Genomic DNA, 17,974 nt, shown 5'->3' with positions numbered 1-17,974 from the left:
TTCACAGTTTGACTATAATATTCACAGTAGGATCTGGTATTTTATTCCTTTTACTCTGATGGAAGATTGGTTAGCCGGGCTGCCACCACTGTTGTCATAAGCAGAACATAAATACTCACCTGAGCACAGGTGCCAGCTCACCTTGGCACAAATAGTCTGCGTGGCGGAATGGGATTCTTGACATGTGTTTGTTTGTATGCATGAGTATGTGCGTGTAAGCAGTTTTAGTATTATGTACATGTTGAATGTGAAGATCTTTGGAGCCGTCAGGTATGTTTGTAATATTTGAGTGTGTCTGTGGACAGGCCCCGCCCCTATTGATTAACATCTACACCTGACAGTGATAATGATAAACTTCCAGCAACTTGTTGCTTTGTGATTCTACTGTCATACTTCTCTATTCATCTTTCTTTCTCCCCTATCTTTTGTACCCTTATCCCCCATCTCTAACATCCCACTCTTTCCTTCTCTCCTCTCTTTTCCATCCGGTCCAACAAGAAATGTATGCAAAAATGTAATCAATGAAAATAAAGTTTAGCCACAAATACAAAAGGGGTTTATACAAATATACACCTCATGAGTCAGAAGAGGCCTTCAGCTCTCATCTGTTTGCTCAGCTGCTGAACAAGGCAAGTTAAAACATAAATGAAGACCTACTCCAATAAAAATAGTGTTTTTGGCCCTGATTTAGGAGCAGATAAAATCCAGCAGTTTGAAAAAAACTATGTTGTGACACAGCAACTGAAATGGGCTTGCCCATTTCCCTTGCCCAGTTCCCTTCGCCCATTTCAACTTGCCCAGTTGCCCCCCTCCATTCTGATGCATTCACTTGCAGACGATGCATTAAGGTCTTCATTTTCCTTTGGTTTAATTTTGGACAAATAACGTTAGGGTTAAGTCAGGACCACATTGGCAGCAGAGTAATGCATTTGAAAGAAGTGAAGGGAAGTTGGTTGGCACCCCTCAGGTTAATGAAAGCCCAATGGTGAGACCACACTCACAGCAGCTCAGCCTCAAGGGTCTTTGCAGCGAAAATTGTCGAAACTCTGGTGGCATTTGTCTCGACATTTGACAATCACAGCCTGCGGCGTGTTGAACCATGTAAAACTGAGCTCGTTTTTCAGTCTTCATTAAAATCAACCCACCCATCCTCGACTGGGCAAAAAAAGAAAAACAGAGACATGCACATAATGATGCATTTATGACTTTTGCCAAGACTGAATACAACAAACAATTGTTATTACAATTACATTTTAGTTATATTTTTTCCACATTTATGTTAATAACATGCAAGAACAAGAAAAGACACACACATGATTAGGCTTTGTTTTAGTTGATAATCAGGTGACGATTTTATAAAATCTAAATGGCTTTTTGCAAATCAAATTTGATAATAAACAACACAATAACACAATAAAACACAATAAAACACAATAAAAATTCCACATGCAGTCCTGTAAAAAGGAACCGTTGAGTTGCTTCCCTGTAACATGATCTCTGTTCAGTAAGTTTCATCTTCACTCACTGGCCACTTTACACCTTGCTAGTGCACCTTGCTTTGCCTTCAGAATCCTTGGTGAGAAATGTGATAATATGGACAAATTAAGGACCAAATATGGACCAAACTATCATGCCAATATGGACAAAGTACTATCCAATTTTGGTGAGCAAAGTGTGTAAATTGTGGTCGCAGTTTTCTGTTCTTGAACCTGGCACCTGGTGTGCACTTCTGCTGCTGTAGCCCATCTGCCCATCTTGTAACCAGTGGTTCTTTGAGTCACTGTTGCCATTCTAGCAGGTGGAACCAGTCTGGCCATCCTCCTCTGACCTCTAGCATCAACAAGGCATTTCCACCCACAGAACTGCTCACTGATATTTTCCCTATTTTGGATCATTCTCTGTAAATCCTAGAGATGGTTGTGGGTGAAAATCCTGGTTGATCAGAAGTTTCTGAAATACAGTCCGTGTGCCACCAACAACCATGCCATGTTCAAAGTCTCTTAAATCTCCTTTCTTCCCCATTCTGATGCTTGGTTTGAACTTCAGCAGTGGACCATGTGGACCATGTGGTCCACAAGCCGATTCAGCATTTAGCATTTATCCAAGCTTTTTGTGCAGTTTTAATGATGGCTTTTGCAAGAATTACATTATTTGGCTTCAGATTCTTATTTTTTGCACTTTTTCAGATATATTTGTGTAGGGCATAAGCACACTCAGGATCTTTACTGTTCCACATCAACAGTTAGCATTTAAAAGTACCCTTTTGTAGAAGATGCTTTAGTTGAAGGTCAATTCCTGTGTTAAATTTTATTTAACTCCAATTGTAACAAATGTTTGACGCTTCAAGCATTTTCTCTTGTTATTTTAACGATTTCTGTTCACCTCAATTTATCATAAGCCTCTGTAAAAAAAACAACAATTCTTTATTTTCAGTCCGTAAGCAATGGCTATCAAAAGTGGTCATAATTTTCATAGAAGAAAATCTGATTTGAAGCAAAAATTAAGTTATCGAAACAAAACAGCCAGAGATGATCAGAAAACTAAAAGAAGAAAAACAACGTACTATAAAAGTAAAAAGGCTTCATTTTTTTAAACAATGTAAGAAAACAAAAAAAGTCCAACTGCAGTCTTATCCAATATTTTTATATGATTTCCCACATCATGTACCTTTCTTAATTTTTCAGTTATACATGAGCAAATGAATAAATTACAGCCTTGATTTTTTAAACAAAGCTCTATTTTCTAACTGTGATTGCAGTATCGCACTGACAGGAACACGTCAATAATCCCATTTGTCAAACAATTTTCTGTAAGCAGTTCTTAAGATCAAGAAATGATAAAAGACATTGACTTACATCAGATTGATCCAGAGATGCTCTGGGAGAGACGATGCCGAGGAAGCTTAGTCCTGAATGATTCAGAGCGAGACAGAACCTAAAGCTGCCAGAGCTCTGCCTCTGCTCTAGAGGCACAGCGACTGGTCTTTTCCATATAATCATGGATGCAGGGGAGTGTCAGTAGGTTTTAAACAGCTAAATTTATGAACTTACACACACACAAAAACCCATTAAAGTGGCTTTCTTCAATTAAAATGTGTTTTCATTATGTTACTTTTTAAAATTGCCTTGATTTAGAAACTTCTGTTTTACACTTAGGAGGATTAACCTTTAAACAACCATATGAAGCCAATGTTGTCTTTTATAGATAAAAACAGAAGTTAATTTTAGAAAGACTATGATAAAATTGCTTTCCTTTCCAATATTAGAACCTGTGGAAGATTTTAAACCATATTTGCACAAAGAAATAACCTTGAGTTCTAGATTTTGAGATGTTTGGATTTTTGGAGTGCCTATGCACATCAGGTGATTTTAGAAATGTAACATTCCTGTCCATCTATTAGAGTCAAGGAAGACTGAATCTCCGTGAGAGGCACAACCCACCAACCAATCATTGGTAGAAAGAAAAATCTGTATTCAACCTGCAAATTTGTGGATTAATGTCAAGAGAATGTCAATGTCATGATTCGGAGGAGCGGCAGACCCAGATGCTGGAACCCAGAATGAAGACGCAGGTAGATGAGAGGTAAGAAAGGGTTTTTATTCTTTCCTTCCAGGAAGATGTTGCTGGCGTGAATGTGATCCAGAGAGGAGCGAAGCTTGAGGCGTGGCTGGAGGTAGTAGCGCGGCTAGCAGAGGGTGGTATTTCCAGAACAGCAGGGGGGCTCGAACTGACTTCCACACAGGTGACACTGGCGAGCAGGAATCCTGGGACAGGAATAGTAAGGTTAGTTGCAAGATCAGCATAGGATGCATAAACATGAGCGAGACTGAGACCAGGTTAGTCACCATAAGGGGTAACGATCTGGCGATGAGTTGTGGAGCTGGGTCTCCTTAAGAAGGGCAGAGTTGATGAGGGTGAATTGGTCACAGCTGGTGGAGTCAGGAGCAGAGCAGAGGGGCGGGGATGACAGAGGTGCCATGACAGTCAAAGCTTTCATTTTGTCATAATGTTTCTGTTAAAATTATATTTTTAAAAGTTATGTGTCAGGTCTTGCTCCAAAGTCAAAATCCAATCCCCCATGTGCCACAGGCCCTTCTCTTAAATACTTGGAGAGATTAAGGGAAATAAATATATTGCTGTCCATGTTAGTAGTGAGTCCCAGGGCCAAAACATGGAAGCATTAGAGAAGAAGAAACTGATAAGTTGCACCCTCCAACCAATTACTACACCATTCATTTTCTCCTGCAGGCACCTACCCCTTCCACAAGTTATGATTCCATTTTCAGTTGATTTTACCGGAATACTCTCTATCATGTAGGAGAAGCAGACCAAAACGCGTGCATGGAAACTAAAGAAGCTGCATTCATTAGTCACATTATGTACACAAGTTATTCTGGTACCTGGTCAAAGGTGAGAATTTGTGCAAAGAAATCGACATTTACAGTAATTAAGCCATGATGATGCACAACAATAACAAAAATGTACTATTTTACTCCGTAAGTACAGCATAAGCCTGATTTTCTTCACTTATATTTTCCATCATCAGAAAAATGCCACAAGAACATGTTAAAAAGCTCAAAAACGTGATTTTTGTGTTGGTAGCAGCAGTAGCCTAAAGACAAGAGAAGTGGGTTGTGTTTAATTTCCATTATAAATATTAATAGGGTTTAACTTTTTGATGGTTCTTACAGTTTGCAAGACCGTTTAAGCTGTTACAATTAAAAAAAATGTCACAGCTGGTCAGTAGGAGGAAACGCAAGCGCATACAGAAATTGAACCCAACTAGTGAAGTTCCAAAAGATTTAATGACAAAAGATCACCACAAGCGTAGGGGAAAGGTCAAATGAAAAAACTAGAGAAATCCTCAGCATTTCACTAGGAAAATTGCACAAGTAAATACAGAAAACACAGTGGAGCTCAGAATAGAGTAAAGCACCTCCTTAATGAAACCTAGTTAATTAATAATTCCAGTGACGACTTTCAGCAGAACCAAGGGACGGCAGGGCTTCCAGGAGAAGTCACAGCCAACCTGGACGCAACAAATCAGATAGAAAAACAAGGAGGAAACCATAAAAAAGAGCGTCAGATTACTTGTTTTAATTAAAATCTTTGTTCCCTATGCAAGATTCCCTTGGCTTCCAGAATTAAACAGCTGAAAAGGCTGTTGTGTCTACGGTTGAAATAAAAGCAACTAAGAATTCACTGACAGACCTCCACCAACGGTTTAACTTTCCTCAAGTAAAATTCAGACTTTGTAGAACTTTAAAAATTCTCCCTTTACTTTGTAAGGATTTTTGTACTAAAAGAAAGCTGAAAATTAAGAAAGTCTCAGTTTGAACGCAATTCAAATGGATCTAAGCTGGGAATTTTTAAGCAGTTTCTTTTGTGTGTGAATATAAAAGAAACTCAACGTTTGAGGCAAGCACTGTAAGACCTGTCTAATTTTAAAGCAATTACCTCCTATCTTTAAATCTAAAGTGCTGGTCCCAGTGAGCCATTGTATTTATTAGACCCTGCACAAAAACACCTGAGACCTCCCTTAAGTAAATTGAGTCATTGTACATTTGCACTCCTGTTAATATTGTTTTCATTCAGGACACAAGGGGAAAACTGTTTATTACAAATGTTTCTCTTGGTGTTTGATTATCTTGAGACCGTTTAACAGATGCTGGTGAGGCTTCAGCGAATAACCTGTGGTGTATGTAACATTTTTACAGACGTTTGCCCATTATGAGCTTAAAACCCCCATGAATTTCTCCATGGAAATGAATGCACTGCATTGATTGACAGATTTAAAAAAAAACCCACAGAACTTTTGGAAATACAAAAGAAACGGTACTATTAAAGCAGTTTAACTAAAAGCTTTATTTTAAAGCTTAAACTTAAAAACAATGTTTTGACTTGTATGTCTATACGTATAAAGATTTTTATGGACGTTTTTTTTTTTTAGTCATAATTCAAAGTAATATGCATTTTGCAATTGACAATTTAATATGCAATTCAGGCTCGGAATATAAAAATACATTTTGCAATTTAGAAGTCACTATCTAAATTTACAAATAACATAGCAATAAAAAAAATATATAAAAAAATTAAATTGCATTTTAAATTTTCATGGCTTTTTTATGTCATATTTCAAATGACAATGCATTTTGCAATTTACAATTCAATATTAGAAATGACATTTCAATACATGGTTTGCTTTAAATTTATTTTAAAGTACAGTAACTTAAAATCTATTGCATTGTAAAATGCAGTGCAGTTTTTGTGTAAAATTCAAAGGAAATTGCAAAACAGCGCCTCCCTGGTCTAATGCATTTTCTTTTGCATTGCGCTTAACAGCAGCAAATGCAGTTGTGGTCATACCAAAGCAAATTCATTAGCAGATAGCACATTCTCTTCTCCAACCTCGGACGCCAAACAATTCCATTGGTCAGTTGGTTTGGTTAGTCTTTAAATTTTTTAATTGGTTGACTAAAGGAAGTAGAATTTAGCAAATTTAGGGATGTGGGAGGCCCACCCTGATGAGCGTCTGAGAGTTTGCATTTCAAATTGAATTTTGACACACATAAAGCTAGATAATGCGGAAATTATCCTGAAAGACTGGTCCATTAAAATGGTTATTCTCTTTGGCTAACTCTTTTTTTACAGATTTGTCTTTCCTGTATGACGGAATTGAAAGAATATGTGTTTATCCAAATAAAAGATATATTACAGCTTTGGAAAGAATAAAGTGAAATTTCTGCATCACAGACATTTCTGAGTTCAGACAACCTGATTTATAAGTTGAAGGTAAGTATAAAAGTATAAAGTCATTGTAATAAAACTGTGAATACATGTACTGATTAACGTACCCACACCCTGTGCCAGGAAGAATTTCTATGGAAAACAGGTTGAGTTTTTTTTCCTTTTTTTATTTTTTATTTTATTTTATTTTTTAATCAAAGATTGGTGGTGATAGAGATTTAAATATTACTGACAGAGCCACTTTTATTATTTAAGTGATTGTATGAGAGACGATCAAGGGACGTTTCACAACTAATGTCAAATTACGTATATATTGTTATGAGATTTAGGTTTTGATACACTGAGAACAAAGGAGTATAAAGCCAAATGGTAATAATTAATAGAAAATCAGAACCCGCTTATTGTGGTGATTATAAACAAGTCAATTATGTAATCACGGGAATAAGACACAGATGGCAAACAGTTTAGTTAAAATATTTAATTTTTAAAATAAAATTGGATCTTTAGGATCATAAAACAGGCGACAACTTCATAACTTTCAAGTTGAGGCCCTGTTTAAAAAATATAACAACTTTAAGTATATCGTTTCATTTTATTTTAATGTAAAAACAAATAAAGTGTGCAAAAATGGCAAATACAAGGAATGACATCTTTACTAGGACATTCTAACATTGTGCATGAATTAAGTCTAATTTAGAATGACAACGTTTCAATAGAATCTCTTTATTTGTTGTTTTTTTTATATCTGTGAAAATATAAATTTACTTATAGTTAGAAAAATATATTAGAATAACATTCATAAAGGAATATGTTAAAGTTTGTTTAAATATTATTTAGCTTCTGCATCAAGTATCAAAGTAATAACACTGTAATGTCTGCACAGCATGCTCATCTTCTCTTAATCAAAGATCTTTCTCAGTTAGATATCCACCACACAGCTCAGTGCAGTTGCTCTTATTGCATCAGAGATGACTTTTGCTCCCGATTCTCCAATGCCGTTACCCTGCAAGCTAAAAAACACAGTTTTAATTAAGATACAGGAGCACAGGAATAAACCAACAAACATGTACTTAAGAAATCATACTTGATATACGCCAATTGGTGGTTTCCCTTCAAAGCTGTTGCAATGAATATGGCTCCGTCCATGCCTAAAGAGTTCTCCTGCAGACTGAGGATTTTTTATTAATCAATTATTCAGACACTCAATTTGAAAAATGTATCTGGTGAACAGCATGTTTATGAACTTCCAGCTGCTTTGCAGAAAATTTATTTCTAAATTAAACACGTTCAATGAACACGTTCACATGTCAATAAATAATTGCTAATTTGAAACATTCTCAAAAGTTAAAAGGAACTGTAATTATTTAAAAGGGACAGATTGTAGTTTAAATTAAAATGGACAAATACTTACTTCAAGGACTTCAGACTTCTGTTACATTTCAGAGCATTGGCCAGGGCCTTAGCTCCCTCCATCCCTATACTGTTTCCACGGAGACTGAAAAGGATAGAGGGCAACAGACTGAAGGTCAAATAAAATAAAAATAAAAAACACAACACAAACATTGGACTCAAACCGGATGCTTAAGAACTCTGGTACTCTCTAGACTACCTCCAACAAAAGGTGAAATATAAAAATGACTCATTTAAATTAAAGTATTTAAAGTTACCTTGATAAACAACAAGAAATTAATTCTAATGTGATACAATGAAGTAAAAAAAAGGCTTAAAATAAGCAGCCAGTGAACTTGCTGGGGATCCCACTGATTTTAAAACTAGCAACTGTATAAAGATCATGTCACTGCATATCATTGAATGTTTAAAACAATAATAAGCAGTTCAACACCATGGAGAGGTTTGCCTCACTCTAATGTCTGCAGAGATTGATTCTCCATCAGAGCTTCTGCCAGTGCCACGGCTCCACTGGTCCCAGCCGATACTCCCTGAAGACTGAGCAGCATAAAAATCAAAACCATGGGGGGGAGAAAATTACCTTTTTTCTTTTTTTAATTCATTCTTTCTGTTTCTCTGTATTTAACAACACATCATAATATTTCCTTTATTTTATATTCAAGGCTTGGAAAAAATAATTGGATCAGTCAGGGCAGAAAATTGTTTATGCCAACCATAACGTCTGCAGTGAAGTGTTGACTTTCAGAGCTTCTGCAAGAAAAATGACACCCTCATTTCCGATTGCATTTTCCTGCAGACTGAAGGAAGAATGAAGACAAAAGATAGACAAACATTAGAAACAGTCTCTAACTCTGAAATTAAATGTTGTTTTAGTGTTTTGTTGCAGTTTCAAACAGTGGTGGCAGCCTGCAGCTACTCACACTGATGCTGGCATGCACAATGAAGTAGGTTAGAGGAGATCAATGCAATTAGGATAGTGAGTGAATGAAGTGTATTGGCCTTACTCTAACAGCTTTATTGTGGCATTGGACATAAGTGCGTTGGCCAAAACTTTAGTGGCTGTGGACTTGATGAAATTCCACTGGAGACTGTGAAAAGCAAAAAAATAGACACTTCAACATGTTCTTCATGAAAAAACGTGGATTTAAACAGTGAGCTGATGTTAGTAAAGTATTCCTGCTTCATCCTTTCAAGCTACACTCACACCAGGTACTTGATGCTTGTTCTTGAACGTGCATTTACCCCATGGTGTTCACTCTGGACAAGCAGGTATGGACTACTTCTTCTTTTTCTACTCTTTACTAGCACAAGTCCAACACCTACAGTTGGAAGAGGCTTGTTGTAAAATGTCAAAGTGGTGCAGATCTCATGAATCTTGCTCCAGGCTTTTTCTTTCGCAGCTCTATCCCTGAATATGAAAGACTTGGTGTCATATAATTCCAGACGGGAACAAACAGCTAATAATTTCTCCTCCATGATTATTTTTCTGTGATTTGAAAGGGCACTATCCATACGTCACTACTAAATCGGAGTCCCTGATTGGTCAAAATTTCACCTAGTTTAACTTTCAACGTGCGTTGAGTGGCTGCGCATTTTGTGCAAAACGCCCGTAGAAACTTGCCTAGCAACACTTGAACGCGAGGTTTTTGAACATGGAGTGTCGAAACACGCATTTACGCATGTTTACCTAGACTTTTCTTTGGAAGTGGCAGCTTTGGAGGCTGTTGCTGAGGGTGGAGTGAACGTAGCTTTAGACTGAAAAATTCCTATTTCATTTGGATATTTTAAAAATTAAGCTATCCTTAATTTCTGTGTTGTTCTACAGCAAATCCAACTTACTGCAGAGAGGTGAGTCCTTGATTAAATTTGATTGCTGCAGATATCGCCTGAACACCTTCATCATGTAATAAATTGGCCGTGAGACTGGGAGAAGGAAACACAAACACACAACAATGAACAAATAATACAATCTCTTTGCTGTAAAATCATCTGAAGCTGTCCACTTTAAGTTAGTCCCTTCCTTTTACTCATAGTCATTTTGCAGGGATTTTATGAGTTTTATTATTTCTGTACAAAGGACCATTTTCCTCCCTTTTGTCTGTGCTTGGTAAATAAAGGAAATTGATTATTTTTCAGAAGGTGAAATAATTACAGATTCAGATTCATGGCATGGTTTATTTCCAGAAAAAAAGTCTGTAACAGCAGCTTAAAGAAAAGGATTTCACAGAGTGTCAATAGCCTTTTTGAATAAAAGAAAATGGGATTGGCTTTAAAGAGGGACAAACTGATCTTTGGCACAGGGATTCTCCCTTCTTCTGCTGTCCTAGTTTCCCTTTGGACAGTCACATACCAGACAAAACACGAGTTACAGAAAGACAGCGATTTGTTTGAAGTCATAACAACCAGTTGGCTTCCTTGGGAGCTGAGTTTTTTTTTTTAATTTTGGCTCAGTTTGATAAAGCTGCTGTTTGCTAAGAGGCGAATATATTTAAACTCATTAGTGGGATGTTCTCTATGACAGTAGCTATCGACAGTAGCAACGGTTGCTAAGTCCTGACGACAAAGTGAGACGACCAAAGACATAGACAGTGGACACAAAAACAGATTTTTGGCAAAAATGGAACCTCATAGTTCTCAGCTGTGGACACCAAAATATAGTGCTTATGAAATATTATTAAAGATGCAAAATAAGTAAAAACTCAACAGTCTTTATTTTATCTATATTTGTGCCACACACATATGTGTAAAAGTTAAAAAAAAATTAGTTTAAATTCAGAAAATTAACCTTGTTGAGTTCTTATTTTATCTTTTTACTTTGATTTTGTGTTCTTATTGTTTATCACTGCATATTTATTGCAATAAATCTTAAATTAAAATGTGTTTTTATTTTAGAAAACATTTTTAGCATTTACAGGATATTATGTTCACGGCTGTTATAACTTTAAAAACCTGTGTTTAAAACGTATTCAGCTGTTTTCTGGCTAGGTGTCACCATGTGGCAAAATTGTGATAGATGTAAAAAACTTTAAGTGTTAAACCAATAAAACCAAAGCGTTACAGCTACTGGCAAGCTACTTTAAAGCATTATTACAGAACAACAGTCACACTCTCATCTGGGCTTTTTTTTAAAAAAAAAAAAAAATTACAATTGCACTTAAAGTGAAAAGGCAACTTACTCCAGATTTTGCAGAGAGTTGTTCTCCTTGAGCGCCTGGGCCATGTTCTTTGCTCCTTCAATCCCAATTGAGTTCTCTCTGAGACTGATGATACACAAAGCATGCAAAAGAAAGTGAAATCGATTGCAGTACTGGGTGTAATACCATTTGGCAACAAAAAGATTTTCATTTTAATGCTCACTTCAAGGTTACTAGACCGTGGTTGAACCTGAGGGCTTTGGTCAGTGCAGTCATTCCTCTGTTGCTGATTGAGTTGCTTTGAAGTCTGCAGAACAAGAGAAAGGTGGTCACTCATGTTCACAGTAAAAGGGGCCATTCCTGAACGACTTTTAAAGAGGGTGAACTCTAAAATTGAAAACCAGAGACTGACTGGAGTGAGAGAAGAGTTTGGTTGAGTTTTAACGCTTCGGCCAGAGCGACGGTTCCTTTGTCCCCCAGCTGGTTACTGCAAAGTCTGCAGAAGACAATGAGACACAGCTAAGCACATCATAAAAGAAAAGTCTACTTAGAGCGAATATTTTTGCAAAATGTAAAGAACAGACAATGCTTCAACATTTAAACTGTAAACATTTTAATAGTTTTTAACCAAAGTATAAAGGAAAATTAGTAAACAAATTTATTTTTTATAATGTGCCTAATTTGGACATGAATACTTATTATTGACTCTTCTTCTTTAATGAGATGCATGAAGTGCTAAGATTACTTTTTTATTTTGTGCTGCTATTCCAAAGCAAATGCTCCAGTGACTATGAAATTATTTACTACACGGGAAAAAAAAAAAAAAAAACGAAAAAAAAAAAGCTAGAAACAAATCTTTTGGCAAAGATGTCAAGACAGGGGGGAAAAAGCAATTTTTTAAAACTTCATTTGTATTTTGTTTGAAAATAAGCAAATTATATTTTGACTTAAACCAGGGGGCTGCAAGCTCTACAGCCACATGCAGCTCATTTAGGTCAGATCACAAAGCAAATTGTAGTTCAAGATTATAATAAGTTAAAATGTTCTTATATTATGTCTAGTTGCTTTTCAAAGACAAAGTCTGAAGTATAATTGCCAATCCACTGCAGCAGGATATTATTTCACAGAGGATGTATTATTTTGAAAGGCACTTGTTGCTGTCAAATCTCATATTTATATAAATGTAACACTGTTATAAAAAAACTGACTTAATGGCCTCAAAATGTAAATAAATTTTATTTTTCCAAACAGTAAAATGGGACTTTAAGGATCTTAGTCAGCAATAAACTGGACCAAATGGCATATTACGCTAAAGGTTCCAGACTCCTGACCTCAAAGAACGATTAGAAAGAGGACAAACTTTTACATTAGCTTTGTTAGAGTTTGGTTCATCTTCAGTGCGTCTGCAATCCTTTTGGCTCCATCTGCCCCAATTTTATTTTTCCGCACACTGAAACAGAAATAATGTGATTTCAATGAAACAAAGTAATTAAAGTAATGCAAAAATAGGTAAAACCCTGCTCACTTCAGAGACACCAGCTTGCGATTGCACTGCAGAACCTCTGCCAGGGCCTGAGCGCCCTCCTCCTCGATACTGTTGTTCTGGAAGCTGAGTTGTTAAAAATAGTTAACCAGATGATTACACCAAAGCAAACCTGAATCTTAAACAATACTCACTTAATTGATGTCAGGACTTGATTCATTTTCAGAGCCTCTGCCAAGAACTTTGCACCTTTAGACCCAATGTTGTTGTTCCGGAGACTATATTTTTATAAAAGAATTGTTATAATGCAGGATATGAAAAAATGGAATGAGTGTGGAGCAAAAAAGCACATGAGTTTGCCACTTGTTAACTTAAATTCTTAAGGAAAGAAAGATATCTCACTTGAGATATGTTAATGTACGATTCACCAGAAGAGCTCGACTCAGGGCTTTGGCTCCCTTGTTGCTGATAGCATTGTCTGCCAAACTGAGGGACAGAATAAAATAAGCTGGGTTTATACAGAGCAAAGTGATCTGATCAGTCAATGCAACTACAATGTTAAAAATCCCCTGATATTGATCGTAAAGACAAAACAGATGCAGCAAAAATATTAGCTCCTTTTAATTGCACTTTTTAAAGATAGTTACAACTAAAAATGTTTTATTTGAAGCTTTAATTAAAGCAATTTCACCTTAATTTTTGGATATGACAATCCTTTGCACTAAGGAGGCTTCCCAGCAGTTCCATGACATCATCTTTGAAGTTATTATTCTCTAACCTGCACAAGAGGCAAGTTTTATTGTCAAGTTATGATGTGTGCTTTACTTTAGTTGACTGCATTGAAATACTGACCTGAGGTGGCTGCAGTAAAGCAGTTGTGGGAGCAAGCTTTTCACTGTTGAGTAGTTTAGAGAGCCAGTTAGGTTGGTCTGGTCGCTGCACTCTGGAGACACATGCAGCAGGAAGCCCAGGACAACACAGTGAGGTCGAGTTAACTTTCCAGCCAAGCTTTCTTGCCGTAAATCGTCCTCGACACTCCGCAGCAGCTCGGTGTGTTGTAGCTCATGTAAGCAATAAGCCAAGTTGACAATGCGCAGTGAAACCACAGCTTCCCCGCTGGACAGGAGGCCTTGCAAAAACCCAGCTGCCCACACCTTCTGGTTACCATCATCTTTTCCTGCCGCTAAAAGCCCTGCGACAGGCTTCAGTGCTGTTGGGCAGAGCAGGCCTGTCAAGAATCGCACAAAAACATCCAAGTGACCATCTTCAGCCTGTTGTGAGTGCTGAAAGGCACTTCGGAAATGGGTCTGAAAGCCAATTTTTGGCCAGGACATGGTGCTTTCTGAGAACAGATCGAAAATGGCTCTCTTGGAGGAAACGTGGTAGAATGTAGCTGCAAGAAACTCCTGCAGAGTCAAATGTGTGAATCGATATGTTGTGTGGATGGTGGACTCCAATCGAATGAGGACTCCAGCACCAAGACTGCTTTGAGTTAACTGTAAATCTATCCCATAAGCCTTGAGGTCTTGCTCGCTGAAGGTGTATTTGTGCTTTAAGAGTCCATAAAATGCCAGCCGCCCAAGGTTCCCCAGTAGTTTTCGGTTACTCCCATGAAATTGCTCTGTTTTAATGGGTTCCCTGCCTCTTGGCTCTCCTAATTCTGCTTTCATGTAGCAAAAATGGGCATATAAGCCAGTGCAAGTCCTGGGAAGGCTCTCCTGTGCTCCACTCTGCAAGATGTACAACAAAGTATCAGCTGTTATCCAGCAAATGCATGGTATGTAGCACATCACCATCAAGATACTGTGAGCCTGTAGGTGGGCCCATATTTTGCTGGCAAAGTCCCTTTCTGAGAAGTGGTGGTTAAGGAAGGTTTGGATGTCGTCGGGACTGAATCCTGGAATCTCAGACACTCTGTCAACCAGGCCTCCGGGGATGAGTGAAGCCACTCCTGGTCTGGACGTTACCCACACTGCTACATCTGGGAGCAGATTCCCTCGAATGATGTTGGTTATCAAGTCATCAATGGACACTTCTTTCTTTGGGTCATTGCAGGGAATGGCATCAGAGAAATTTAACCTGCATCGGAATTCATCCAAACCATCAAAGATGAGGAGAGTCCGACAGGGGCTTGTGAGAACCAAACTTGGATCTGCTAAATAAGGAAAAGCCATTTTGACAAGTTTCTCAGCAGACAGCTTTTCCAGTGTGTTCAGCTCACTGAATGTAAAAGGTAAGACAAAGTGGAAATCGGAGCAAACAGCACCTTGGCTCCACTGTCTGATGAAGTGTCGTACCCATGTTGTCTTGCCAATGCCGCTCACCCCAACTGTGAGGGAGACTCTGGGAGGCAAGCTGACCCTTGTCAGGGGCTCAAACAGTTTTCCCAACCCTAACTGTCTGAGATGATTGACTTTCCTTCCTCGAGTCACTCCCACCTGCATCAGGTCATGTTCCTTTTGTTGGAGGTCAGAAAGTCCATCAATCAGCAGCAGAGTTCTTGAACATATGTTCAGTTTGGAGCAGCTGACTGAATCTCTTTCTCTGTAATGTTCGTACTGTTGCAACAAAACATCCTTGTGTCTCCTCACCGTTGAATCTGCAGAAAGAAACCAGGATTAGTAACAAAAATTGTTTTGTTTTGTTTCCAAAAAATAAAGTAAAAGTTAAAATAAAAGCATTTTGTCATCTGCATATTTGCTTTCACCCATGAGCCACATGATTATCTGTTTTTTTCCCCATTTTGTCATTTGAAAACCGAACAATTCAAAGCTAATCCTGTCAATTACCATAGTTTAAGATGAGCTGGGAAACCGGAGCATTGGAGCTCATTATAAAGCCTTGAAGTGCATCAGATCCTTGGCTTTCCTTGCTTGTAATAACAGTAGTGAGCACAGTAACCTGGTCCTTTAACTGGCCTGCTTCCTTGATGGTGGTCTCTTCGGCTAAAGTGAGCACATCCACCTTTTTCAGGTGGGTCAAGATTTCCTCCAGAAAGGGTTTGGTAAGAAAGCTTCGTAGCTGGTTTTGGTGTTTTAGGACCCAGCCCAGATCTGCACAAAAAGCGAAAACAAAAAAAAAAACTAAGAACTTTAAAATTCTAAATACTGAAAAATTACAAATCAACTAGTAAAGTAGGAGATCCTGTTTAGAGAACCTGGCACACTTGAAATTAATAAATATGTCTTTAAAAGCATTAGAATTTGGGTTGTCTTTGGGTTTAGAGAGTAATATTTTTGTAAAATGACAAGCTCTGAATCGGGAAAGAAGAGGCTCACTAAATATACTTACCCTCTGATCTTGTTTGTAAAGAGGCAGAGGAGCTCGTGGACTGCAGGTCAATGTAGCAGTCGTTTTGCCAGGTAATTCGCTTGCTTCGGTCCAGGATCGAATCATAATGTTTCCTCTCCATGAGAAAGTTTGACACTTTCAACACTCAAGTGTCCTGTTTCTGTCTTAATGAGAAAAATTATAAGCAGCATACCAAAATTATTATAAAATTTTTTAGTGCCTTTTATAGTTATGAAAGACTTTGCTTTTCGATGTCTGTTCAGAATGTCTGTACTTATGTAGATTGATGCAAATATAAAAAAAAAAAAACAACTCCAAGAAAAGGGCATTTATGCTTAGACTTCCAAGCATACTTATCCGTATTTTCTTTTAAAATCCATTGAAAGCCACTTTTTACTCTTTCCAAGGGCAGTGGATGCTTTACCATGAACCTTTACAACCAAATGACTCATTTGATAAAGTCAGACAGAACATCCAGGCTCTCAACACCAGGCTATAAACATTAGGATATTTTCAAGGCTCGTGATCAAACCTCTAGGTCAATTTTTTACATATGTAAACCTATTGCTACTACAACTAGTTTTAAAACAAAATAATAAACTTATTGATGCAATGTTTTCTCCTTTTGTTAGTCCTTTAACATTAGTGGTAATTACTGAGAATCTCACTGACACGTTAAAAATGTGACTGAAAATTACAATTTGCTTTATCAGAAAATTTAACCTATAATTTATCATTTGTATTTGGTTGAGAAAAATACTCACAATAGAAAAAGTCAAATAGAGTTATTAGAATTCTACCTAACAGCAGTGCTACTTCCAAATAAAATACTGTAGAGGAAACAGAATTTGGTCATCCAAAGAATGAGTCAAATAAGATTAAATAATGAAGTTTATAGAATTTATTTAACAATAAGGAAACGTTTATTTTAAAACATAAAAACAACCTATGACTCACATATTCCTGTGGATCAAATTGAGGTATGCGTTAACATAGAGGGGAAAAATTTTCAGTCAAGCCCATTTATCCAGTCTTTACACGTAATAAATAAATAACAAGGATTACCGCGATTGCTAAAATAAATCTTGTTAATTCCTTTGTGCTTGTACCATTTTGTGCAAGATACTTTTTGAAACAATTCTGCACTTCCTCTATCATAATCTTTAAATAACACTATCTCAGTACGGATTCAAAAGATGAAAACATTCACTTAGTGTATAGCTTCCACACTCTGCTCCACTAAAATGTGTGATATAAAGCCTAAGACTAAAGTTAATTTATTTGCATGTATGTGCACAACCTACAAGTAAAAGTAGTGCAAACAAAGGTTTTGACTTGGCTCAAAGTTCAATGAGAAGAACAGGAAATAAAAACGACTTCCTGTGTGGTTTGGCTGCTCATCACGTATTTCACAAATAGGAAACCCATCAGACATGTCATACTTCACAGTGCACACATCTGTCATAAGGTAGTCTAAATTATAAAGTACCACAGATCATCAGGAGTTCTTAATAAATATGTGGGCAGAACTTGTTTTGTTTTTTTTGCTGTAAAAAAGTAGCAGAATCCTCTGGGGTTGATTTTACCAGCTAATAAAGTTAAAACCTAAAGCCCTGTGGCAAATGTAAGACAAAAACTCACCATGGGTCTCTTGAATGGGGTTGTGGTGTCAGTTGCAAACAGCAAACCTATAGCGGTATATCTTTACACTTGTGCAGAAAACAAAGAAAATATGAACACGGTAACTCCTCAACAGGCATCCTGTTCAAGACTTACAAACAAATGAACAAGTACTGAAAGAGTTGAAGCTTAAGTCATCACTGCTGCTAGAGCCAGTTTCATGCTGCAGCATCTTCCTTCCTGTGCTGCGGTTAGCTGGCTGAAAACCCCCCCCCAGTGTTTTTGCAGG

At 37.3% G+C, this 17,974-nt stretch overlaps 1 protein-coding gene and 1 long non-coding RNA gene across 3 annotated transcripts; both read right to left on the bottom strand.

Moving 5' to 3' along the window:
• Positions 1-3,576: 3,576 nt before the first annotated feature.
• LOC105356555 lies at positions 3,577-3,979 on the bottom strand. The gene is made up of 2 exons (XR_910669.3): positions 3,846-3,979; positions 3,577-3,764 (listed from the first exon to the last, which is right to left on the bottom strand). It is a non-coding gene; the product is annotated as an uncharacterized LOC105356555 (long non-coding RNA).
• Positions 3,980-7,210: 3,231 nt separating this feature from the next.
• nlrc3 (NLR family CARD domain containing 3) lies at positions 7,211-17,897 on the bottom strand. Of its 2 annotated transcripts, none has more exons than XM_004080527.4 (19): positions 17,707-17,897; positions 16,066-16,229; positions 15,564-15,827; positions 13,627-15,373; positions 13,466-13,552; positions 13,177-13,260; positions 12,969-13,052; positions 12,817-12,900; positions 12,658-12,741; positions 11,704-11,787; positions 11,515-11,598; positions 11,334-11,417; positions 9,997-10,080; positions 9,162-9,245; positions 8,871-8,954; positions 8,611-8,694; positions 8,159-8,242; positions 7,832-7,915; positions 7,211-7,757 (listed from the first exon to the last, which is right to left on the bottom strand). In XM_004080527.4, the coding sequence occupies exons 2-19, from the start codon at positions 16,184-16,186 to the stop codon at positions 7,667-7,669; spliced, it is 3,402 nt and encodes a 1,133-aa protein (XP_004080575.1). In that variant the 5' UTR covers positions 16,187-16,229; positions 17,707-17,897; the 3' UTR covers positions 7,211-7,666. The 2 variants fall into 2 exon arrangements, with proteins under 2 accessions (XP_004080575.1, XP_020567822.1); XM_020712163.2 differs by having other exon boundaries at positions 16,066-16,225.
• Between the last annotated feature and the right edge of the window lie 77 nt (positions 17,898-17,974).

Source organism: Oryzias latipes, chromosome 19 (genome assembly GCF_002234675.1).
Source record: "Oryzias latipes chromosome 19, ASM223467v1".
Classification (NCBI taxonomy): Eukaryota; Metazoa; Chordata; class Actinopteri; order Beloniformes; family Adrianichthyidae; genus Oryzias; species Oryzias latipes.
Note: the sequence above shows the minus strand (reverse complement) of the source record. Positions and strands in the feature narration are given on the sequence as shown.